At 47.2% G+C, this 22,069-nt stretch overlaps 1 protein-coding gene across 1 annotated transcript in view; it reads right to left on the bottom strand.

Moving 5' to 3' along the window:
- Nucleotides 1-18,590: 18,590 nt before the first annotated feature.
- LOC142573086 (protocadherin-15-like) overlaps nt 18,591-22,069 on the bottom strand; it is a 295,821-nt gene continuing 292,342 nt past the window's right edge. The window contains exon 16 of the mRNA XM_075682599.1: nt 18,591-20,300. Within this exon, the coding sequence (XP_075538714.1) occupies nt 20,214-20,300 (87 nt within the window). The 3' untranslated portion in view covers nt 18,591-20,213. The remainder of the gene's footprint in view (nt 20,301-22,069) is intronic.

Here is a 22,069-nt window from a genome sequence, read left to right as displayed (position 1 = left end):
GATTGACGATAAGGCGCTCCTTATAACAATGCGAAGCACGTAGCGCTCCCCGCATACGTTTCCCGGCAAATATTACTGTAGCGCAAGCTGCCGCGATGACGTCAGCTTGCAGCGTGAGGTGGGACGTTCCTTGCTATGGGCCGCGGCGTGGTGTCAAAATTACCATTACTCTAAAATAGCCCTACTATACTATTACTCTGAAATCATAAAGCACGGCATATTCCCGGGACTCAGCAGTTGTAGTGGTGGTTTCCAACAGCTTCACTGGACGTCCACTTTCGCAGGGCCCGGATGGCGAGTTTTTTTTTTTACTTCATTTTACTTAATTGTCATGCCGTCATCATCGTTCTGCCGTCTTCATTCTGTCATCACTGCGTCGTCATTTAGTCATCACGGTGCCGTCATCCCGCCGCGACCACTCCGTCGTAGTCATTCTATCCTCACCATGCCGTCGCCGTCATTCCATCACCACCATCATACAATTGCTGTCATTCCTTCGTCATCATAACATCGTCGTCATTGCGTCGTCGTCATACAGTCATTGTCATGCCTTCGTATTCATACAATCGTTGTCGTGCAGTCATGGTTGTACGTTCCACCGTCGTGACACCGCTGTCGTCATTCCTTCTTCATTCCATCGTCGTCACACTGTTGGAGTCATACCGTCGCCGTCGTGCAGCCGTGGTCATTCGATCGCCGACACACCGTTCTCGCCATTCTCTCATCGTCGTAATGCCATTGTCGTCATACGGTCGTCATCATAACACTGTGGCTGCGTGTTCCATCATCGTCATTACAACATCGCTATCCTAGTGACGTCATTCCAGCATCGCAGTCGCATTGTTGTCGTACCGTCGTCGTCATACATTCGTCTTAATTCCGTCGCCATTACAGTTTTCTCATCCCATTGTCGTCATGTCACGCTGTCGTCGTCGTTATACCATTATCGAACGTCACTCTATCGTCATCATGCGTCGGAACCGCATATTCGAGCGTCACAAGTTTTTGTTGGGTGATATGTTTAGCAGTGAAATCTGTCCAGCTTGCTCATGTATTCTATACTTGTCAGTGGACCCGCCGTGGTTGCTCAGTGGCTATGGTGTTGGGCTGCTGAGCACGAGGTCGCGGGATCGAATCCCGGCCACGGCGGCCGCATTTCGATGGGGGCGAAATGCGAAAACGCCCGTGTGCTTAGATTTAGGTGCACGTTAAAGAACCCCAGGTGGTCGAAATTTCCGGAGTCCTCCACTACGGCGTGCCTCATAATCAGAAAGTGGTTTTGGCACGTAAAACCCCAAATATTATATTATTATATTATTACTTGTCAGTGGACGCTAACAAAAATAGCGTTCTTCGCCAACACCAATAAAGCATCACTTAAACCTATTGCCACTGCGAGTGTGCTCCACACATATATGAAACCTCTGAACGAGCAAAGAAACGCGTGAAATTGGCGAGCGCGTATACTGGCATGAGCGAAACGCGAAACAAATAAAAAAGAAAACAGTACAAGCAAAGCGGCAGAGAAAATAAACGCCACGAAATTAATATGTTAGATTCCGCATGCTTGCAGTTGAAACCACTTTGAGAGTTTATGAATATCCTCCGAGACACACCATATGCATTTATTTATGAACAAAATGCATATGTTTAGTACACGTGGGCACGTTTACATACCTCACAAATTGCATTAGCACACTTATTGGCCCTACTAAATGTACACACCCGGGAGGTCGTGCAGTAGGAAGGTTCTGGATTGTGTATCGTTATTTTAATTCGCATATATTTTTACTAGTAACACTAAATTGACGCACACACCCCTTCGCTAAGGCTTGAAATTAATGGAATTAGTCACTTCATTAACTTCAAGCATGCGAATATTCGAAGGGGTGGGCGAATATTCATAGTTTCGAATATGAATTGAATATAATTGAACACTAAATATTCTTATTCCTATTTGAAAAGTAACTATTCGTTATTTTCGAATACTCGAAAATAACTAAATAGTTTGCACCAATTTATTATTAAAGCTTCTGTCTGCTAAACAATCTATTGCAAATTATCAGAAGTGAAGCAACGACAAATGTCTTCGAACCAACGCTGATACAAAATAGGTAATGCAAACTTTGTTTGCGGCTTCGCAGCGGAAGCCTACATGGCAACCGTGATTCATGCTTGTAGTTTGCCTTATAGCGTCTTTGGAAGTTAGTCGTGCGTGTAGCAGTTTTAACTTTTGCGTTAAAACCAGTGATATTTCTCTCGCAACTGGTCCGTTTACATGCTTTTATGGCACGCAAGTACTTAAGCCGCCTCTTTGTTTATTTTACTACAACTTTTGTTTTCTTTTTTTTTGTGACCATTTATTTAGCGTTTTCGGAAAGCTAGTCGTACAGCAGCCATTGATTCTTGAAAAGGTTGTTTGCAATCAGGCTCTAAATATGTTCAGAGGCTATTCATGCAGTTTTTTTAATGAGAATTTGAAGTTAGGTATGCTGCCCGCAAACCTGAGCGATGGCGTATATATAACAATGATACCGGTAGAAGTGTTGCAAGCTTTTTTAAAAATAACTTTGTTCAATGGAAATGGTAGTGTACGTTTCTTCGTTTTTTTTTTCTCGTGAATGCTTTGTTAACAGTCTCCTGACGCCATACGCCTAATGTAATGTGCGATGTGCGTGCGCTCCATTGCCTTTATTTACCTTTAGTTGCCTTGTTTTAAAGCTCAGGAATCTAAGTGCATTAGCTGTACGTTACAGTAATTGTTTTTGTATTGTACCTCTTCTCCAATATGTACCATTCTTCAGTATGGCTATTGGCAGCAGGCCACCATTCTGCCTTCATAGGAGTGAGTGCAACTGTGGATAACCGGATATTTTGCCCTCTTCAACCACTTTTGAAAATAAACAAGCTCGTACAATAAGTTTGCGTTCTTGTACAGACTTTCCTTATATTTGTACCGCGTTTCCCCCAAGTACACGCCTACATCATGGCTGGCTGGCCCACGGCGTCGTTATTCTGTCGATAGATGAGCCAAGCCAACTAATCGAGAACGAAAGCGAAGGCAGAGACACTTTTCTACTCACTGCAATCGAAGTCGTATCGGAACATTGTAAGTTAGAAAAATCTTATAAAGAAAGTGTACTGCATTTCAGTGCTAATAAAAAAAAAAACAGGAACACGAACCCTAGTAGAAGGTAACGTGATAGGTCAATGAATCATCTTCATATTTTTGCCGCCTGGGGCCCCAAAGGTAATTTTTCGCGATTTTTGCACAATAATTAAAAATATAAGTTGTGGAGACTCACACGTACGCTTGGGACAATGGAAGGACAACACAGTAGTGCAAACAATCACAATGACATTTATTGCACCTTTTATACACCAATCTAGCCATCCAAATCACTACCAATATTACATGCCGATGGGCGCTTACGAATCGAGGAAGTTCGACTCACCGCGACAGGATAGCGAGCGAATAAACTCGCTCCCATGCTGAACTCCAACGCCTAATCGTTCGTGTGTGCAGTCAGGCAAACGGTGTCGTGTTTGAACGATCGAGTTCGTCCATACCGGTGTCCTGAGCATAAGCCTTTCGTGGGACGGTCGCGCTAACGGTGGGCGAGCACGCGAAACGTCTGCGACGCTCGCCCCTCCCTCCGTGCCGCCCACCCACTTGCTTGCGCGCCCGAGTAAAAAAAAAATTAAAAGAAATAAATTATGAGGTTTTACGTGCCAAATGCACGATCTGATTATGAAGCACGCCGTAGTGGGGGACCTCGTGCTTAGCAGCCCAACACCATAGCCACTAAGCAAGTATGGCGGGTTTGCGCCGGAGTAACCCCGCCATTAGATGGCGTTAGCAGAGCACCACTAAAGGAAGAGCACGAAAAGTGCGAGGTGGCGAAACCCTCAGAGAGAGAGCGTGAGAAAAGTGAGGCCGTCGTTGGTCTAAAAAATAGGGACCATTCCTGAAGGCGTCCCTTGCGGATACGAGGCTTGTTCCAGTAGTGATGAGAAGGTTAATGAGGCGCTGGAGACCTTCCTTGTATCAGAGCACATGGGCGACTCTCCGGAATCGTCTAGGTTAGACCAGGATACGATGGCGGCCAAGCCGAGAAAAGACCCAGCGCAGCAGAACGGAGCGAAGATCGCTCAGTGCTCCACTATCGGTGACTGCGCAATACAGTCGTACGCCGAAACCGAGCCAGCGGCGATTCCGGAGAGCCCTCCTTGCGGGGACGAGGCTTGTTCCATCAACCCTATGGGGGTCAGTGTAGGGCTGGATACCTTCCTCGTGCCTCCGCACTTTAGTGACTCTCTGGCATTGCCGAGGATAGAGAGCGAAGAAGAGACAGTGGCGATTCCGAGAGGCGTTTCTTGCAGAGACAAGGCTTGTTTCAGTAGCCTTAACAGTGTAAAGGAGGTGCTGAAAACCTTTCTCGTACCACCGCACTTCCGTTCCGGAATCGCCAAATGGAGTGAATGCCATGACGGTCAGGCAGGGCAGGAACCCGACGCTCGAGGGTTCTACTGACACATTTGGTGACCGCCTGGCAGCGAAAAATGGGTTCACATGGCTCAGGGTCAAAAGAGCGCCGAAGAGGAACAGGCCGTCGCGCAGCCGTAAAGGGTTCATTGTGGCGATTTAGGAAACGGGAGTGTCGCGAAAGGGGCTGGTAACTACAGCAGAGAGCGCGTCTCCGCCAGTAAGGGTGCAGCTGAAATGTTCAACTTGGTTGAGACATGCGATTCGGAACCGTGTCAGTCCAATAGTCGCTGAGGAGGAGCGCTCCGCGAGAGCGAGAACAAAGGAAGAATGGCTATTCTTCCTGCGTTTATGGCCTCCCTTTCAGGGACGAGACAGCAAGCCGCGAGCACACGGAGTGGCAAGTGACGGAAGAGAGCAATGTAGGTGTTGCACCCTTGTGCTCAGCTTCTTCATAATTTTTTTTTGTTGTCGTTGTTGTTTGTGATTAGTTCGCGATGCATTTTTGTTAGTTATTAGGCACGTATCACTTTCCATTATTTTTCATTTTATTAGCTTCGTGTTACGAAAGCAATATTCTTGCAAAGGTTTTCACGCGCCACGAGAAATGTTAGTTAGGAAAGGGGGAGTCTGAAGACGCGGCACACGTTGCCGGGAGGCGTATTGAGGAAGGTGTCATTTCAGAAACAAGCAAGTGTATGTATGCGAACAAAATGGCTGTCTCCAGTTGGCGAAGAATGCTGCCGTCGCAGTGAAGGAGTTAAAAATAATGAAGGAGCGGTAAAATGAAGGACTGGTAAAAAATTATCTGAGCATCTCCAAGCGACGGCAAACAACATTACCATGGTTCGGTCCAGCTACGCGGCCTTTGTATATTTTTGAAGTTTGGCTCAAGCTACGCCGGCAATATCATTACTAATATGGATGAGATAGTTAAAGTGGCTGAGGAGTTCTGTAGAAATTTATACGATACCAGTGGCACCCACGACGATAACGGAAGATAGAGTAGTCTAGAGGAATTTTACGTCCCACAAGTAATGCCGGAAGAAGTAAAGAAAACCTTGGGAGCTGTGCAAAAGGTGAAGGCGGCGGGGGAGGATCAGGCAACAGCAGATTTGTTGAAGGATGGTGGGCAGATTGTTCTAGAAAACTGGCCACCCTGTATACGCAATGTCTCATGACCTCGAGCGCACCAGAATCCTGGAATAAGAACGTCAACATAATCCTAATCCATAAGAAAGGGGATGCCAAAGACTTGAAAAATTATAGACAGATCAGCTTACCGTCCGTTGCCTACAAAGTATTTACTAAGGTAATGGCAAATAAAATCAGGAACACCTTAGACTCCTATCAACCAAAGGACCAGGCAGGATTTCGTAAAGGCTACTCAACAATAGACCATATTCACACAATCAGTCAGGTAGAGAAATGTGCGGAATATAGCCAACCCTTATATATAGCTTTCATTGATCACGAGAAAGTGTTTGATTCAGTCGAAACCTCAGCAGTCATGGAGGCATTACGGAATCAGGGTGTAGATGAGCCCTATGTAAAAATACTGAAAGATATCTATAGCGGCTCCACAGCCACCGTAGTCCTCAATAAAGAAAGCAACAAAATCCTAATAAAGAAAGGCGTCAGGCTGTGAAGTGCATTGGAGATACGATCTCTCCAATGCTATTCCCAGCGTGTTTACAGGAAGTATTCAGAAATCTGGATTGGGAAGAATTGGGGATAAGAGTTAATGGAGAATACCTTCGTAACTTGCGATTCGCTGATGATATTTCCTTGCTTAGTAACTCAGGGGACCAATTGCAATGCATGATCACTGACCTGGAGAGGCAAAGCAGAAGGGTGGGTCTAAAAATTAATCTGCAGAAAACTGAAGTAATGTTTAACAGTCTCGGGAAGAGAACAGCAGTTTACGATAGGTGGCGAGGCGCTAGAAGTGGTAAGGAAATAGATCTACTTAGGGCAGGTAGTGACCGCGGATCCGGATCATGAGACGGAAATAATCAGAAGAATAAGAATGTGCTGGGTGCGTTTGGCAGGCGTTCTCAGATAATGAACAGCAGGTTGCCATTATCCCTCAAGAGAAAAGTGTATAACAGCTGTGTCTTACCAATGCTCACGTACGGGGCAGAAACCTGGAGGCTTACGAAAAGGGTTCTACTTAAATTGAGGACGACGAACGAGCTGTGGAAAGAAGAATGATGGGTGTAACGTTCAAGGGACACCAAAGGTTACTATGAAGTCAAGTTAAAGTGATAAAGCAATGCTCTAGAACGTCTAAGGCGTCAATATAATCGCGAACAGAGCTTTAGTAACCGAGAAATTACGGTAAATGCATGACACGATTTGAGACCCCCCAGCGACATTCCGGCACTAGCCCGATGACGAAGGCACTCCTCATCATAATTTATGTCACTAGTACTCAACTACTCGTATTAAAAAGATAATTTCATTAGATTATAAGACGGAAGAAAATGCTACTTGTTGATTCTAGGAGAAAATAACATTTTGACGTTACCGTTCAGTAGGCTCGAAAGGTTTCGTTTTCGCTCGACTCTGCGCGCTCGACTGTGCGCCGCGCGCGCTTCGGAGTTTCAGTTGTTTCGTTATCGCGTCGTGCTGCGCAGGTTCCGCTGGCTCGCGAAACTTGCATTTGGAACAAGCAGCGAGAATGCCACGTCCATGTGATGTCGTGGAATGCGCGAACGGTCCGCGGAGCTTGGCGGCGAATCCAACGTTACTTATCACTGTGTGCCAACGAGTGAACCTCTCCGTTCGAAGCGGTTAAGCGCCGTACCTCTGCCACAGCGCGTTGGCAAAGAGCCGAAAAATCGCATAGTGTGCTCGCTGCACTTTCGTCCAGGGGATTACGAGTTCAACGCCGACTTACTGAAGTCGTGTGGAGTGCCTTTCAAAGCAATGCTTTCCCGTAGCGCTGTTCCGTCGGTCTTGCCTGCATTTTTCGAAGCGCAAGAACAACTGCAGGTCGAAGACGGGGCGGTGAGTGCGGCATTTGGTTTTCACGAAGGAAAATCTACAAATGTGCGAATATGTACAGCCATGACATACAGTTGCCGTCGTAGTAGCACGCAACGACGCTGGCAGCGCGAGCCCTCAGCAGCAGGTCACGTTCATCAGTGCTTAAATCGCTGAAGTCGAGCGCAGCATCGCGAGCCAATGTGTCGTTGTCAGGGTCGTCCATTGCAACGAGCGTCAAAGTTGGCCAGGCTATCGTCGTTAGTGGGATGTCGACCATGACGTCACCACTGCTGGCGGGCGACTTTAACTGCGCTAGAGGTACGCGGACGCTTCAGAACGCATTTTTCTCTTAAAGTAAGTCTCTTCTTCGCATGAAACAAGCGTTTCGAGGTCTCTGAGATGGTATTTCAACAGTCCACGTTGACTTAATATTAACCTTTAGTGTCCCCTTAAGGAATAAGAAAAGAGCAGATTGGGTGAGGGAACACACGCGAGTTAATGACATCTTAGTTGAAATTAAGAAAAAGAAATGGCCATGGGCAGGACATCTAATGAGGAGGGAAGATAACCGATGGTCATTAAGGGTTATACGGACTGGATTCCAAGGGGAGGGAAGCGTAGCAGGGGGCCTCAGTAAGTTATGTGGGCGGATGAGATTAAGAAGTTTGCAGGAGCAACATGGCCACAATTAGCACATGACCGGGGTAGTTGGAGAAGTATGGGAGAGGCCTTTGCCCCGCAGTGGGCGTAACCAGGCTGATGATGATGATGATGACGACATGGTAAACCCTGCATATCGCCTCAGCCTACGCTGTATATGCACCATTCTTAGGAAGGGCCCATGGCAGTCAACCTTGCGGAAAAGGGGGGACGGAAATTACACAGCATACCTCAGCGATTTGTAGCGATGTAGAAAGAAATATAGGCTGAAGGTGCTTTATCAAATAATGCAGGATCAACTTAAGATTGATAAGCTCAAATATCTACACGCTCCATGCAAAAGAAATCCGCTAACTAACCACGAATACGTCATAAAGCCATGCCGCACCAACAGTGATACATATCGATACTCATTTTTCCCGGATGCGATAGAAATGTGGAACCAATTGCCAAACGCTATTGTTAGCCTAAAAGATGTCACCTACTTTGAAAATGCTGCTGAGGCGTATTTACGGGAGTTTTCAATTTAGTTTTGAAGTGCCAAATGATATGTGCGACTTGATGTTCATTGTACGTATTTTGATAAATGTAAGAAATGTGCTGAACATTATTCAAGTGAACATCTTATTCACTGTGCATTGACAAGTGCTGAGCTATTTTACGAACATTGGTATTGTCCATATTTGATGTATGTAATTGTATTGTCCTCTCTGTTATGACCCTCTATAAGGGTTGACAGTATTAATAAATAATAAAATAAATAAATAAATTTCTTCGGCTCTGAACTCCTTTACTGCGACAGCAGCATTTTTCCTACCTGGAGACAGCCATTTCGTTTGCATACATATACTTACTTGTTCCTCAAATAATTGCGGTGTTACGACTTTGAGGTGGTCCCGTAGCGCTCGACACCCGTTTCGTGACAGAGCGTTGGTAGCGAAGACTCCGAATCAGGCGTCGGTGAGAATAACGAAAGGGACTTTGTACACTATATACAGGTCATTATACAGGGCAAGATCGGATCGGCACTTGGGCCGAGAGCTCACAGCAAACGTGACTGTTCCCGCACGGCGACGTCCAGCGAGACTCGAACGCGTGACACATCTCACTCCACTCGAGAGCGGCACTCGGCTCCCGGTGGGTTGGTGGATCCGGTTCTCCAGGCGGCGGCGTCGGGGCTTATAAAGCCCCGAGAAACGATAGTTACTCAAACGGCCCAATACAAAGCCAGCACTCGACAATCGTCCGAGAGGTCCAACCAGCGACCGCGTTGGCTACCCGCTTCAAAGTTGCCGTGCGCGGTGACCTCCAGGGAAAAGGAAATACGGCGCCGGGCTGTCAAGCACTTTGTTGCACGTTTGGACATGTCGCTTGCCGATGCTTCTCCTCAGGACTCCGCTGCCTGACGGCTCAGCATCTTGACTTGTCAAGGGAGACTTTAGGGCGCTGTGCCTTTCGGCGCAGCCCCGGGTTTGTCCAAAGGGCGTTCGCAGGATAAATTCTGCATCTTGTAGATTCGGATTCCGGGCTGGTGGTAATGGCACAACAGCATCCCCGCCATCAGATAAGGCGCCAGGAAGACGAGCTACCTGCACGTGGCTCGGATGCCCGGCGCGCACGTTCGTCAGTCTCGTCCAAGTTCACGTCCAGTGTCCGGACGCCAGGTAACTTCACGTGCTTCACGTGCTCAACTGACAATGCTCACCGCATTGTCGCCAAGGCACCTCGACCAGCTCCGCTCGGGTCGTTCCTAAGCCCTTGCTTCTCGCCACTGGTCCCGGTTGGTCGTTCTGCAGCTTGCAAAACCGACCGGTAAAAGGCATACCCAACACGAACAAGTGCCCTCTGTCTCCCGTCAAACGCCAGAGAAGGCCATAATCCAAATCGACCTAACTAAATTGCTACCCCCCCCCCCTTTGCTCCCGCTGCAACAAGAGTCAGGTGTATGATCTGGTACACAAGGCTCAAACAACCAGTTTTCAATTTAACAACACATCAAAATATCATGAACAATTAATAATCAGCAATAATAATGAAAATTAGAATGGTCCTCTTGACATCACTTGGACCGAAAACGTACTACTGAGGAAGCAAGTGAGGTCATTCATTTTTTTTTCGGTGATATTTTCGAGGAATCAGAAGCTGCTTATATTTGCGACCCTGCTTATCCGTGTAGCGGCGGTGCAATAAGCCAGATTCCTCGTAAAATGAAACCCTCTTTTTTTAACTCCCCGTTCGACGCTCTTCATCAGATCGGCTATTGAACAGTCTTCCTGTTGCTCGCGAATCAGAGTTTCTCTTTGAACTGCAGCCAGCTCCTGCCAGCTGGCGGAAACCGGAGCGAGTGTGGAGCCCGCGTCGCCTAACTGCGGCGTCGCGTCCATATCGCGGCTAGCACTGCACGTGTCACTCCCACTCACTTCCAGGTCCCGCTCGCCCAGGCCAGCCTCCGAGCTCTGCCTCTCCCGTGCCTGCTCGCCACTCAAGTTACCTTGATCAGTCCGTGTGCCGCACCGCTGTCCGCTTGCCGACGCAAAGTCAAGTTCCCTCGACAGCTGGCGCGCTTTGGATCGCGTGAGGACCATGTACGCCACGTCGGCAAAGAATGATTTGCCCTGATCCTTCAGCAGCTGCTCCGAGCTATTTGAGAAGAGGTAAAGAAAGTGCTCCGGGAGGGCGGCAGACACAGCGGCTTCTGTGTTAAGTTTCCCAAACTCTCCTTCAATGATAACCGTTACGATCGGTAAACAGACACTCTCCTCCTCTGCCACTTGTCGTATCCTAGCGCACTCTCCCGTAAAATCACTCGAGGAGACGAAAGACGGGTGGACAACGTCCATAGTTGCTGCAGAGTCCCGAAGTGCTCGGCACTTCTTACCGTTTACCTTAATTTCCTGCATATACGGCTCCAACAGTCGTATGTTTTTGTGAGATTCCTGTATTGTTGCAAAAGCAATTTTCTCTTGGCAGTTCGCAGCGATGTGCCCTTGCTTTTTGCCATTGTAGCAAGTTAATGGCTTCCGTTTATCGAGCTTCCCGGAAAACCCATCTCTCCTATCTGCTTTTTCTACGCGCACTGCCTTGCTGTGCAAGCTGCGGCGGGTGTAATACTCCTCCGCTAACTCTGCTGCCTTGTTTAGCTTAACCTCCTTTAGCCTATCTTGCAGCCAGAGCCTGACATCCTCATCAATGCAACGGTAGAACTGCTCCAACGCGATGCATTCGACGATTTTGTCGCGGTCGTCGTAAACCTCTTCGCCCTTCAGCCACTCCACCAGGTCGGCTTTTAGACGAAATGCGAAGTCAACATTCGACTCCCTGCCCTTTTTTGCATACCGGAACCTCTGCCGGTATGCCTCTTTCGATAAGCAAGTTATTACGTCTGATGCCTCCCCAGGAAGCAAGGCTAACAGATTCTGTGCCCAGAGGGATCGCTCAATGCTATTCCGTTCGCACACGTGCTCAAATTTCACGAGGTATTTGGCCATATCCTCTCCGACGACAAAGGGTGGAAATTGATCGCGTATTCTTGGACCGTTAGAAGTGAGACTAGGCGCCGGCGAGCTATTTCGGGTCTCCAACTCTTTCATTTGAAGCTCGTGCTCACGACGCTCCTTCTCTTTCCTTTCCTCCTCGCAACGTTCCTTCTCCCTCTTTTCCTCCTCGCGACGTTCCTTTTCTGCCTGCCGCTCCCGACGTTCATTGATATCCGCCCAGGCCTCTTCGGCTTCCTCAGCCGTTACGTCCCCAGTCCTCATGACCTCAAGGATCGCATTCTTTCTTTTGGTTGAGCCCAACTCAATGCCCAACTCCTCACAAATTTGGAGAAGTTCTTTGACCTTGTACTTCTCTATCCTTCACACTGTCCTCCTGCTGTTTTACCCTTTTTGAATATACCTGCCGTACGCTACTATAATGCTACTAGTAGGACATCCGCAAGTATTTCACACACTGCCCTGTTTACCCCCTCAGCATCTCTTGGTTTTCAAAACACTCTCACTAGGCTTGAAACACACAAGGTTAACACAATGCAACACCAAATCCTTCCCTAAGCTACTATAACCTGTGTCAGAGAAAGTCTGATGTTTGAGGTAAACTTCAGGCACTCACCGCGCCGAGGTAGCCGATGCCGGTCAATCCTCGGGGCGTATAAAGCCCCGAGAAACGATTGTTACTCAAACGACCCAATACAAAGCCAGCACTCGACGGTCGTCCGAGAGGTCCAACCAGCGACCGCGCTGGCCACCCGCTTCAAAGTTGCCGTGCGCGGTGACCTCCAGGGAAAAGGAAATACGGCGCTGGGCTGTCTAGCACTTTGTTGCACGTTTGGACATGTCGCTTGCCGATGCTTCTCCTCAGGACTCCGCTGCTTCACGGCTCAGCATCTTGACTTGTCAAGGGAGAGTTTAGGGCGCTGTGCCTTTCGGCGCAGCCCCGGGTTTGTCCAAAGGGCGTTCGCAGGATAAATTCTGCATCTTGTAGATTCGTATTCCGGGCTTGTGGTAATGGCACAACAGCGGTCACCCAGCACGGGAGGAAGGACAAGAAGCCAGCAGTGATAGAGTGCCTAAAAGGAGGAGGAGAGGGGCTGAGGATATGTGATTCAAGTATAGTGCATTCATTAATTGAAGGTGAGATATTAAAAAAAGATATGACACATTTGAAATGAAATTTCGTCTATAAATTTTGGGACAATAAAGAAGTTATGCTGGGGGTCGGGTATGAGGTAATTTTACTTGAGATGCACACTATTCCGTTTCTGTACGATATCACGAATCCAAAATACATGCGCAAACTTCAGCACGCTCAGGTTCCCCCGGTTTAAGTAGACTAGTCTTACTGCGTTAAAATGTATTAATTCACAAAAAACTTTATGTTCACAAGCATACGGTAAGTTTGATGATATTCTTCTTCGAAGAAGCTCAATTTTCTCATTTAAAATTATTGATTGAGACAGTGTTGCTGCATCGTGCTTATGTTTTGTTTATTTTGTTTCTCATCGTCGTCTTCGATGTTTTCGACGTTTTCCACCAGCCGCCTGATTCTTCGCACATTCTCCAATCTGGGCATGGGCCATGTTCGAGGCTCATCATAAATGTCGTGCCAGTGACCGTGTCATGTGTTCCTTTATTATTTCTCCCGTTCCCGCGCCGCTTGCAATATTGTGTCATGTATGCCTTGTTCGTGCCGTCAACGCTGTTATCACGGTCACGATGAGGAAGTATTGCGCACCAACACACCGGCAAGTTCTCAAGAACGAGTTTTATGATAGAGACCACCACACTCAAAGCCTGGCTCACCTTGCACAAATCACCAAGTGTTCTTGTTGTATGATAGCGCGTTCTACTAAGAAAGTGCGTATTTCTGCATTGACACGATTTGGAATTTCAGTCGTCGTGATATGACTGGTATAGGTACTGTTTCAGTTGTGGGGGTGTAGGCACTGTTTTAAGCGCTTAATTAGAAACCTCGGCGTCATTTGCCCACTAGGAGGAGGAGGACTGTTGCTTGCTGCAGGTGGGCCTGTAGCCTTGCAAACGTTGCCGGCAGTTGCTCCACCCAAGCGCCCCCTATCTAACGCGTTCGTATGTAATGCCTTATGTTTTGCAGCAGCGAGGTGTTCCACCTCCATTATGAAAGCGCTGCATATCATGCGATGTTATATATTAACCGGTCTGCCCCGGCTCACTGCGAGTCACCGTTTTCTCCCACCCGCAACACCTTATAGGCCTGCAAAACGCACCTGGCATATCGTCGTCCACTGCTTCTGGCGCCTGGTGAGCTTCTGGTGAGCTGATACCAGCAAAACCAACGAGTGTTTAAGTTATCGCTCTCGACTATTCATGCATTTAAATGTAGTTTTGTATAAAGAAAGTGGCTTTTCTCACGCACTTCCGATTTTTTATGTCGGGCCAGACCGGTGAATACGCCAAATACCGACATTGTTCCAAACTGCGCAGTCTGCCTTTGTTATAAAATCTAAGCCCATTACGCCCTATGTCGCCCGTGACACAAGGATTACCTGCACCAGGATACGTTCAACGCAGGCGTAATGCGGAGGTTATGGGTCCGGCTCCCACTGCCTTTCGTTCACTTTTTCCCTTTTCTTTATAATTTTCATACTTTCAATTTCAACCACAGGTAATTTCCCCCGATGCTTTGCTTGCCTTCATTGACTGTTGGCTTGATATGGTAATGATTAACAAAAAATTGTTTCCCTCGGTTTACCTTCTCTCGTTCATTCATAGCGTAGGTCTCGAATCTGGTAGCATTGATGCCATTAGGTAGCATACGAGGTTTTCTTTAGCCACGTGCTTATTCTCCTAAGTGCACGTGTACGGTGACGCCATCGGGCAATAAAAGATGTTCCATATCCGTTCCCTATGGCTCTGAGTGGCGCTGGCTAACACTCCGAAGGCTAAATTTAGTAAACATAAATACCGACGTTAGCGGACGGATTGATAACCGTCGCCGTAGCACAACTGATAGTGCTAACGCACGCCTAATACAGAGGTTGTCAGTTCCGCTGCCACTGGCGGCAAGTTATCTTTTCGTTCACTTTCATTTCCATTTCCTCTATTTTTTTCCGAATTTTGATTCCAATCAGAGCTAATTTCGCCGATGCTTTCCTTGGCTTCACTTACTGTTGGCTTCACATGGTCACGATTAATATATATGTACTTTTTGTCTGAATTAGCTTCTCTGATTTTTCTTCCTCTTCCTTATCACAAGTGACCGTCCGCCTCCCGTTGCTCAAGCTCTGCCATGAAGTGACCATTCTCGCCTGGTGGGAAGCTCGGGGTTGGTTGACTCACTGTGGTATCAGAAAACGTCACAGCAAATATAATATGTCACCGGCAACTCCACAACGTTAGAGTGTTATACGAGGGCAATACATCTGGGGAACAGACAAGGCGGTATGGGAAAACCTGCTGGGGAATCTGGGCAGCGATCACTACATCCTAAAAACGCAATTTTCAACCGGAAGAATAAAACGCAAAATTGGCACCACCAAGGTGACAGATTGGAATGCCTTCAGGAAGGAATGCAAAACTATAGAGGGAAACATCGAGTCCCTAGAAGGCTGGGGGAACAAGCTCAGGGAGATGCTCGACAAGTACACCAAAGAAATAGAAAGAACAGAGGAAACACCTGAGGTGGACTCGCTACTACTCAAGCTATGGGAGGCAAGACGCGGGCTCACTAAAAGATGGAAAAAACAAAGGCTAAGCAGGAAGCTCAAAAAGAAAATCGCAGAGATAACCAAGGAGGCGGAGGACTATGCGGCTCAGCTGACTAGGCAAAACTGGCAACAGTTTAGCGAGTCCCTAAACGGAACCCTTAGCACGGCAAAAACATGGCACATACTCAAGGCGCTCCTGGACCCAACAAAAACAAAATCTGATAAAAATAACGCCATACACCACCTGATACACCAATTCGAGGGACCGGACTCTGAACTGCTAGAGCACGTCAGAGTCAAATGTTTCGGACATGACAACCCTGCAGCCTACACAGAACAACACAAAGGGAAAGAAAACGAGCTGCTGGACAGGCCAATCACAAAAGAAGATTGTACGCGATCATAAGAAGCGTAAAAAAGAATACAGCAGCGGGCGCGGACAAAATCAGAAATTCACTTATTCGAAACCCAGTGGACGAACTGGTGGAACAACTCACCACCTTCCTCAATCAACACTGGGCTGCAGAAACGGTACCAGAGGAATGGAAACCCGCCGAGATGGTAATGATCCCCAAACCAGGCAAAAAGCTACAGGTAACAAACTTAAGACCAATCTCCCTTACATCGTGCTTAGGCAAACTATATGAGAGGATAGTAACAAGAAGATTACAACAGTACACGAAGGAAAACGAGCTATACCCCCATAGTATGTCCGGTTTCCGAACCAAGCTATCGACACCAGGATGTCCTTCTCCAAAATTAAACATGAGGTTGTCGGCAACATCCCATACAACAAAGAACACGTTGTATTGGCACTAGACATAAAAAGAGCCTTTGACAATGTCAGCCACGAGGCAATCCTGGAAGGCCTAAACAGCCTAGACTACGGGAAGAAAGTACACGGATACGTCAAAGCCTTCCTCTCCAATAGAACAGCAACAATAGGTTTGGGAGAAATCCGATCGCAAAAATTCCCCACACCAAACAAGGAGACTCCCCAAGGTTCAGTAATTTCCCCGATACTCTTTAACATTGCAATGAGTGGCCTAGGGCATAAACTGAGCAACATCGAAGGCATAGAACACGCCACGTATGCAGATGACATTACCATCTGGACCACTAAAGGCTCGCTGTGCCAAAAAGAAATATATCTGCAAGAAGCAGCCACTTGCGTGGAGGAATACGACGGGGAAAGAGGCCTTGAGTGCTCAACGAAAAAATCCGAGCTCCTGAGAATTACACGGGGCAAGAAAAGCAAAGAAACCCTTAACGTGCGGCTAAAGAGGCAGCCGATACCGGAAAGCCAACAAATCCGGATCCTTGGAATGTGGATGAATCCAACCAGCGCTGCACCCACACGCTGAACACACTCAAGCAGTCAACAACCCAAATAACACGCATGATCACGCGGGTGTCACAAAAGAGATATGGGATGAAAGAAGGAGACACACTTAAACTGGTTGGGAACCGGGTGGTCAGCAGGGTCGCATACTCGCTCCCGTACTTCAACTGCACCAAACAGGAAATACAAGAAGCAGACACCATTTTACTCAAAGCGTACAACACAGCATTTCACCTGCCGAACAATACATCGACAGGGAAACTAATGGCACTTGGTTCAAGCAGCACCTTCGAAGAACTAAAAGAATCCCGAAGTATCGCACAGCTCGTGAGACTTCAGCAGACCAAAACGGGAAGGGAACTGCTAAGGCTTCGCGGAATCAATCGAAGAAACCCAAAGAACGGAGGGGATTCCTGATGAATATCGGAAAACATGCACTGTTAGCCCCCTGCCCAGAAACATGGACTCAAACCTCTACACGGCGCGAAGGGACGCAAGGGCGAAATACGTTGAAAAGTACCTGGCCATAAAAAACAAAACAGTATACACAGATGCTGCAGTATAGGCCAAGCAAAGAGGAGCAAACATAGTAAAGACAGCTGCGATAGTAATAAGCCCGGACTACAAAGAGATCAGCAGCGCGTCAATGAAGGACTGCTCGGTAACGGAAGCTGAGGAAATAGCCGTAGCTCTAGCGACAGTGGAGGGCTACCGATCCGAAAGGTCCTTAAATACTCACCGACTCGCAAGCCACGTGTCGGAATTACATGAACGGCAGAATAGGACGCAGAGCGCTTCACATCCTCCGTTCCTGCAGGGCTAACAACAAGTCAGGCATACGATTTCCTGGGTACCGGGACATGCTGGAAGAGAAGGGAACCTAAGGGCGGACAAGGCAGCTCTAGAGCACAAAAACCGAGCGACCACAAACACCGACCCTGAGGAACCCATACCAGTCGACCCAAGCTACTGACATTCTGAATTACTATAAGGGGTTCCGAATCAAATACCCTCCACTCCACAACAGCCTAAATCAGCATGAAGCAGCCTCTTGGAGGAGGCTGCAAACAGGAACTTACCCAAATCTGAACACACTAAGCAAGATGTTTCCCACCCAGTATAAAGACATTTGCCCCTGGTGCGGCGCCAACGCCACCTTATATCAGATTACATGGGGATGCGTTCACAATCAACAAATCCTTCAAATAAAAGACCCGAACGCGGAGCAGTGGGAGAGGGTGCTCTCCAGCAGCGACCCGAAAGTCCAGCAAGAACTAGTAAGACACGCTCATCCGAGTAGCCACCCTCAGTGGTGCCCTGGAATAGGGGCGTCGACCCTGCGCCGATGGGGAAGACCGTGAAGACGGCCGACTACATCTGCCACTGCTAATTTCTAACCAATTAAAGCAAAGAAAGTTTTTCCTCCTCCTCCTATACGAGGGAATGGTGATAAGTGAGCTGAATCCTTAACTATATGTAGCAATTTGCTACCGAATGCGGGTCAGTCATTGGCAATTTAAGAAAGAAGGGCAGAGACGGCACAGATAATGAAATATGTAACTTTTTGCATAGTCCTAGACTGAGACCGAAGAAAGTGGTCTGTCTGCTCCTGGCGTGCAAAGGACGCTCACGATTGCAGAGGCATTAACAGGGTGAATAAGAGTTCGGTGGCGCATATTGGTATAGTGGCACTCGTTCTGTCAGCGGTAGATAGGAAGTCCAGTGGAAGGAGGTGAGGATAATCCGTTGCTTAATCCCATTTCGAACTCTCCGCAGTATATCGCACGTGTTTATCGCTGCGGCCCGTCTTCCTCGTTCACATGCCTACCACGATTGACCATCCGTGCTCTTTGATGAGCGATTGAGACTGTGCTGGTGAACCACAGACACTGTGAGTAGCAATTGCTGCATTCCTAGGAATACTCCATATTAACGCGGATATTTAGATAGAGCACATTTTATTACCCTCTGTACATGGAAACACATAATTTTATTTCCAGGTGTTTCGTTGTTACAGTCGCCGCTGCTTTGCGTCTTCCTTTGTAAAAATGAAACGTATAAAAAAAGAACTATACAAATACATTACAAAAATATTGGCATTGGAAACGCACTAAGAAAATACGCATTATACTGTTGTCGAGAGTGCAAGGCAAGACACGTTTGTTTTCACTCTTTAAGGCATTCTGGCAAGAAGAAATCCCGCAATAGGCTCGACACAATACTATAACAATATGTACAAAATATAAAGTTCACATCTTGTTTCCGTTTTTGTCTATATACAAAATTGCGTAGTACACATCTCAGCTATCGTTTCTTTGGTGCATAGAAAAGCTGCAATGCCGGCCGTTACAAAGCGTTTCAGAAGCAAGAGCGTCAGTGCAGTCCTGGTGGCTTTGCTGACCGGTTGTGGTGAAATTTGAAACCGTCGGACAGTTCAGGAGCGCACTCTTTCTTTCTCCCTCCCCCCCTTTTCTTTTGGCATAGCCCACCACGCGAAATGCACACATCGAAAGGCGGAGGAATCGTAGCGTTTTGTTCTTGGCACTTGACGAACTTTGCGTCGACAGCAACGTGGTGAACAGCGATGAAGTGCATACAGCATCGCTATGAGTGTAATTTCTTATGCTTACTTCGGGTAATTTAGATGTCTTTGTTTGCTGAAGCATAGCCACTCGTATTTGAGTTGTTTGGTGTTACACAGGTCACAATGTTCCAATTTTCTAAGCGTTAGTTCTGGCATCTGTTAGTAGTAGAAAGCCGTTTTTCTGTGAGATTCAGGTTCACAACGACAGCATTGTGATCTCGATATCGCAGAAGCAAAAAACAAAAAAAAACCTTGCTTTCCAGTGCTTACTGATAAGTTATGTGTTCCTTCTGGTCTTGACTTTGTGACAGATATTTCATGCAATCATTTCCTTGTGACAAGTGGGCACAACGAGCAGAAATGCTTCAGAGTCTAACTTTCGTCAGGGCAGCGCAACAGCAGGTCGCTTGTTGAACGTTCCTTAGCTGCAAAAGAAAGTTGCAGAACACATTACCGAACCACTCTCACGACTCTCTGGATTCCTGTGTGGAAGTCTTGCACCAACAATAGTACACGTGTCCTTCACAAACCCTGACTTCTTTTTCTCCCTCTCTTTTTGGGGGTGGTCTTCTGCGCAACTGTATGCTTGGAAGGACACTTGCTGCATCATGCATTACAAGCGTCTTTGACGGCTACACTCACAACAGTCTCGTGGTAAAAAACAAAAAAACTGCGTGACTTGTGTTCCTTTCAGTTCCTTGGCTTGCACTACACGCACTCCGATGCCGCACTCCAAACGTTGACGCACAACGCCGCTCGGGTGTCCGTTGCTTGAGAGGAAGACATACCACTGTCGCCAAGTTGCGGAGACGGGAAGGCACTGACGGCTTGGCGTGTTGCAGACTTATCACAACGACTTTGCTCCTCGCACGTGCGTGCCTGAATTGCGCGGTCCCTTGAACCTGCGGCGACCTCGCTCTCGTGCGAGGGACTTGAGGGAGGAGGACGCATTTCAGTGCTGTTTGACCTAGAAGTACACTGTGAGTTCGTTGTGGTCGGGGGACTGGTTGCCGCCTGTCAGCGGCGCGACACTGACGTCAGGGTCCAACGCCGTCTGAAATGAAGGAGGCAGACAAGAACTGTGAGAGAAGTAACACGTTCCCCTTCAATGCGTACAAAAAAAGAAAGTGCGGACTACGCTCTAAAAAAAATTACATCCCTACGGGCTTATTTCGTCAGCAGACTATAATTATCTCTCTTGCTCTTGTTTCCTTTCTTTAACATCGCGCGTTCGTTACTTTCCTGTCAAGAATGCTGGTACATACATACATGCAGTTCCTGAACTGAAACTGAAACTGATACCGGGCACGCAGCGTTATATAAAGGAAAGCCATGCAAGAGAGCTGACGGTAATTGTTTACGGAAAAGATAAGCCACAAAAGATGCCACAGTTTCTTACACTGTAAAGCTTGACATTTTCAGAATCAAAGAAAGTGCTCTCTTGAAGAGCTTATTTAAAGGTACGCTAAACAGAAACGACAAATCAGTTAGACTTTCAAAGTATTCTTTCAAAACTCCTTGTTTGTTAATTTCGCAATGATAGGTTGATTATCAGATGAGAAAATGAAAGGCAAAGAGTTCCATTATTATTTAAAATTTTTGCGCCGATACCTCAGCGCCGGTAGATTAGTGGGACATCACGGATTTTTAAGCATTCATTTTTTTTTCGTATTTTGGCCGCGTTGGCTAAGTAAAAGGTTCTCGAAACTTGCCCTGTTCAATCACTGGCTCCTTTGGAACAGAATGCCAGCCCATTTTTACCTATAAACAATTAACTATAGGCCCTTGAAGACGCCATCAAAATCCATGGCGTCACGGCTGTATGGTGCAAGAACTTCAAGGCGACGTCGCCACCCGTCTATCCTATTTACGTCTTTTCTGGCTCACGAAGCCTCCTCTAACGACTTGAGCGGCGTTCTTGGCCATTGCAGAAAGGTAGTTTACTAATGCTGTCGAAATCATTTTTTTAGCGTCCACGTTATGGAAACTTGAGTGTACCAAGACTAACCAACATAACGATTCAGGGGTCGCACTCTTAAGACACCTTATACGTAAGAGCGTTTCATCGCTGGCTGCCATTCGAGCACCTGCCACTCACGGAATAACAAAGGGCGCGGTAACCACACGATTACCGGGCGATGGCCGGTAGCAGACACCAATTGCGCACTGTACTCTTTGTCATTGCGGACACAGATATGTTGCAGAGATAAGTGCAGCCCCATCACAACCTTTGACACGAAGGTGGGCGAATATTGGGCGCAAAAATTGTCGTAAACGATTAGAAGAAAGAAGTCAGCACGCGCAGTGCATGAGGGGGCGAAGGAAGGAAGGTGGACTAGAAGATATATCTGGCAATTTTTTTTCCCAGAGATTCTGTGGCAAAGGTAGAGAAATTAGCACTTGTTCAAGATACAGATTTCGTTTAGAATTTGTTCCCGTGAAACTTCCTACGCTAATTTAGTGACGGAAGCTTCATTACAACTTGATGGCAGGTCTCCACAAGAAATGCGTCCATGTTAAGAACTGTCCAGCTATAGCCGATAGCATCACGCCAGCAAAATTATTCCCGAATCTGCCCAATTTTTAATTTCCCTTCCAAAGAGTCTTTGTGACAGTTTCAACTAGATGTCAGTGTGCAACTTGAACACGATAACGAAATCTTGAAAGAGTACTCCACTCCCCAACGTAATAATAAACACCAAGATGGCATCTGGCGTCGTAGCACCGTCTGGTTGCCACAGCTACGACTGCGTTATGAATAAAACGTCGGATCAATGTGAAAGCCGCGAATGAGTGTAGATCTAGGAAGTTAGACAGACAAAG

This window comes from Dermacentor variabilis, chromosome 2 (genome assembly GCF_050947875.1).
Source record: "Dermacentor variabilis isolate Ectoservices chromosome 2, ASM5094787v1, whole genome shotgun sequence".
Classification (NCBI taxonomy): domain Eukaryota; kingdom Metazoa; phylum Arthropoda; class Arachnida; order Ixodida; family Ixodidae; genus Dermacentor; species Dermacentor variabilis.
This window is presented reverse-complemented; position numbering and strand designations above follow the sequence as displayed.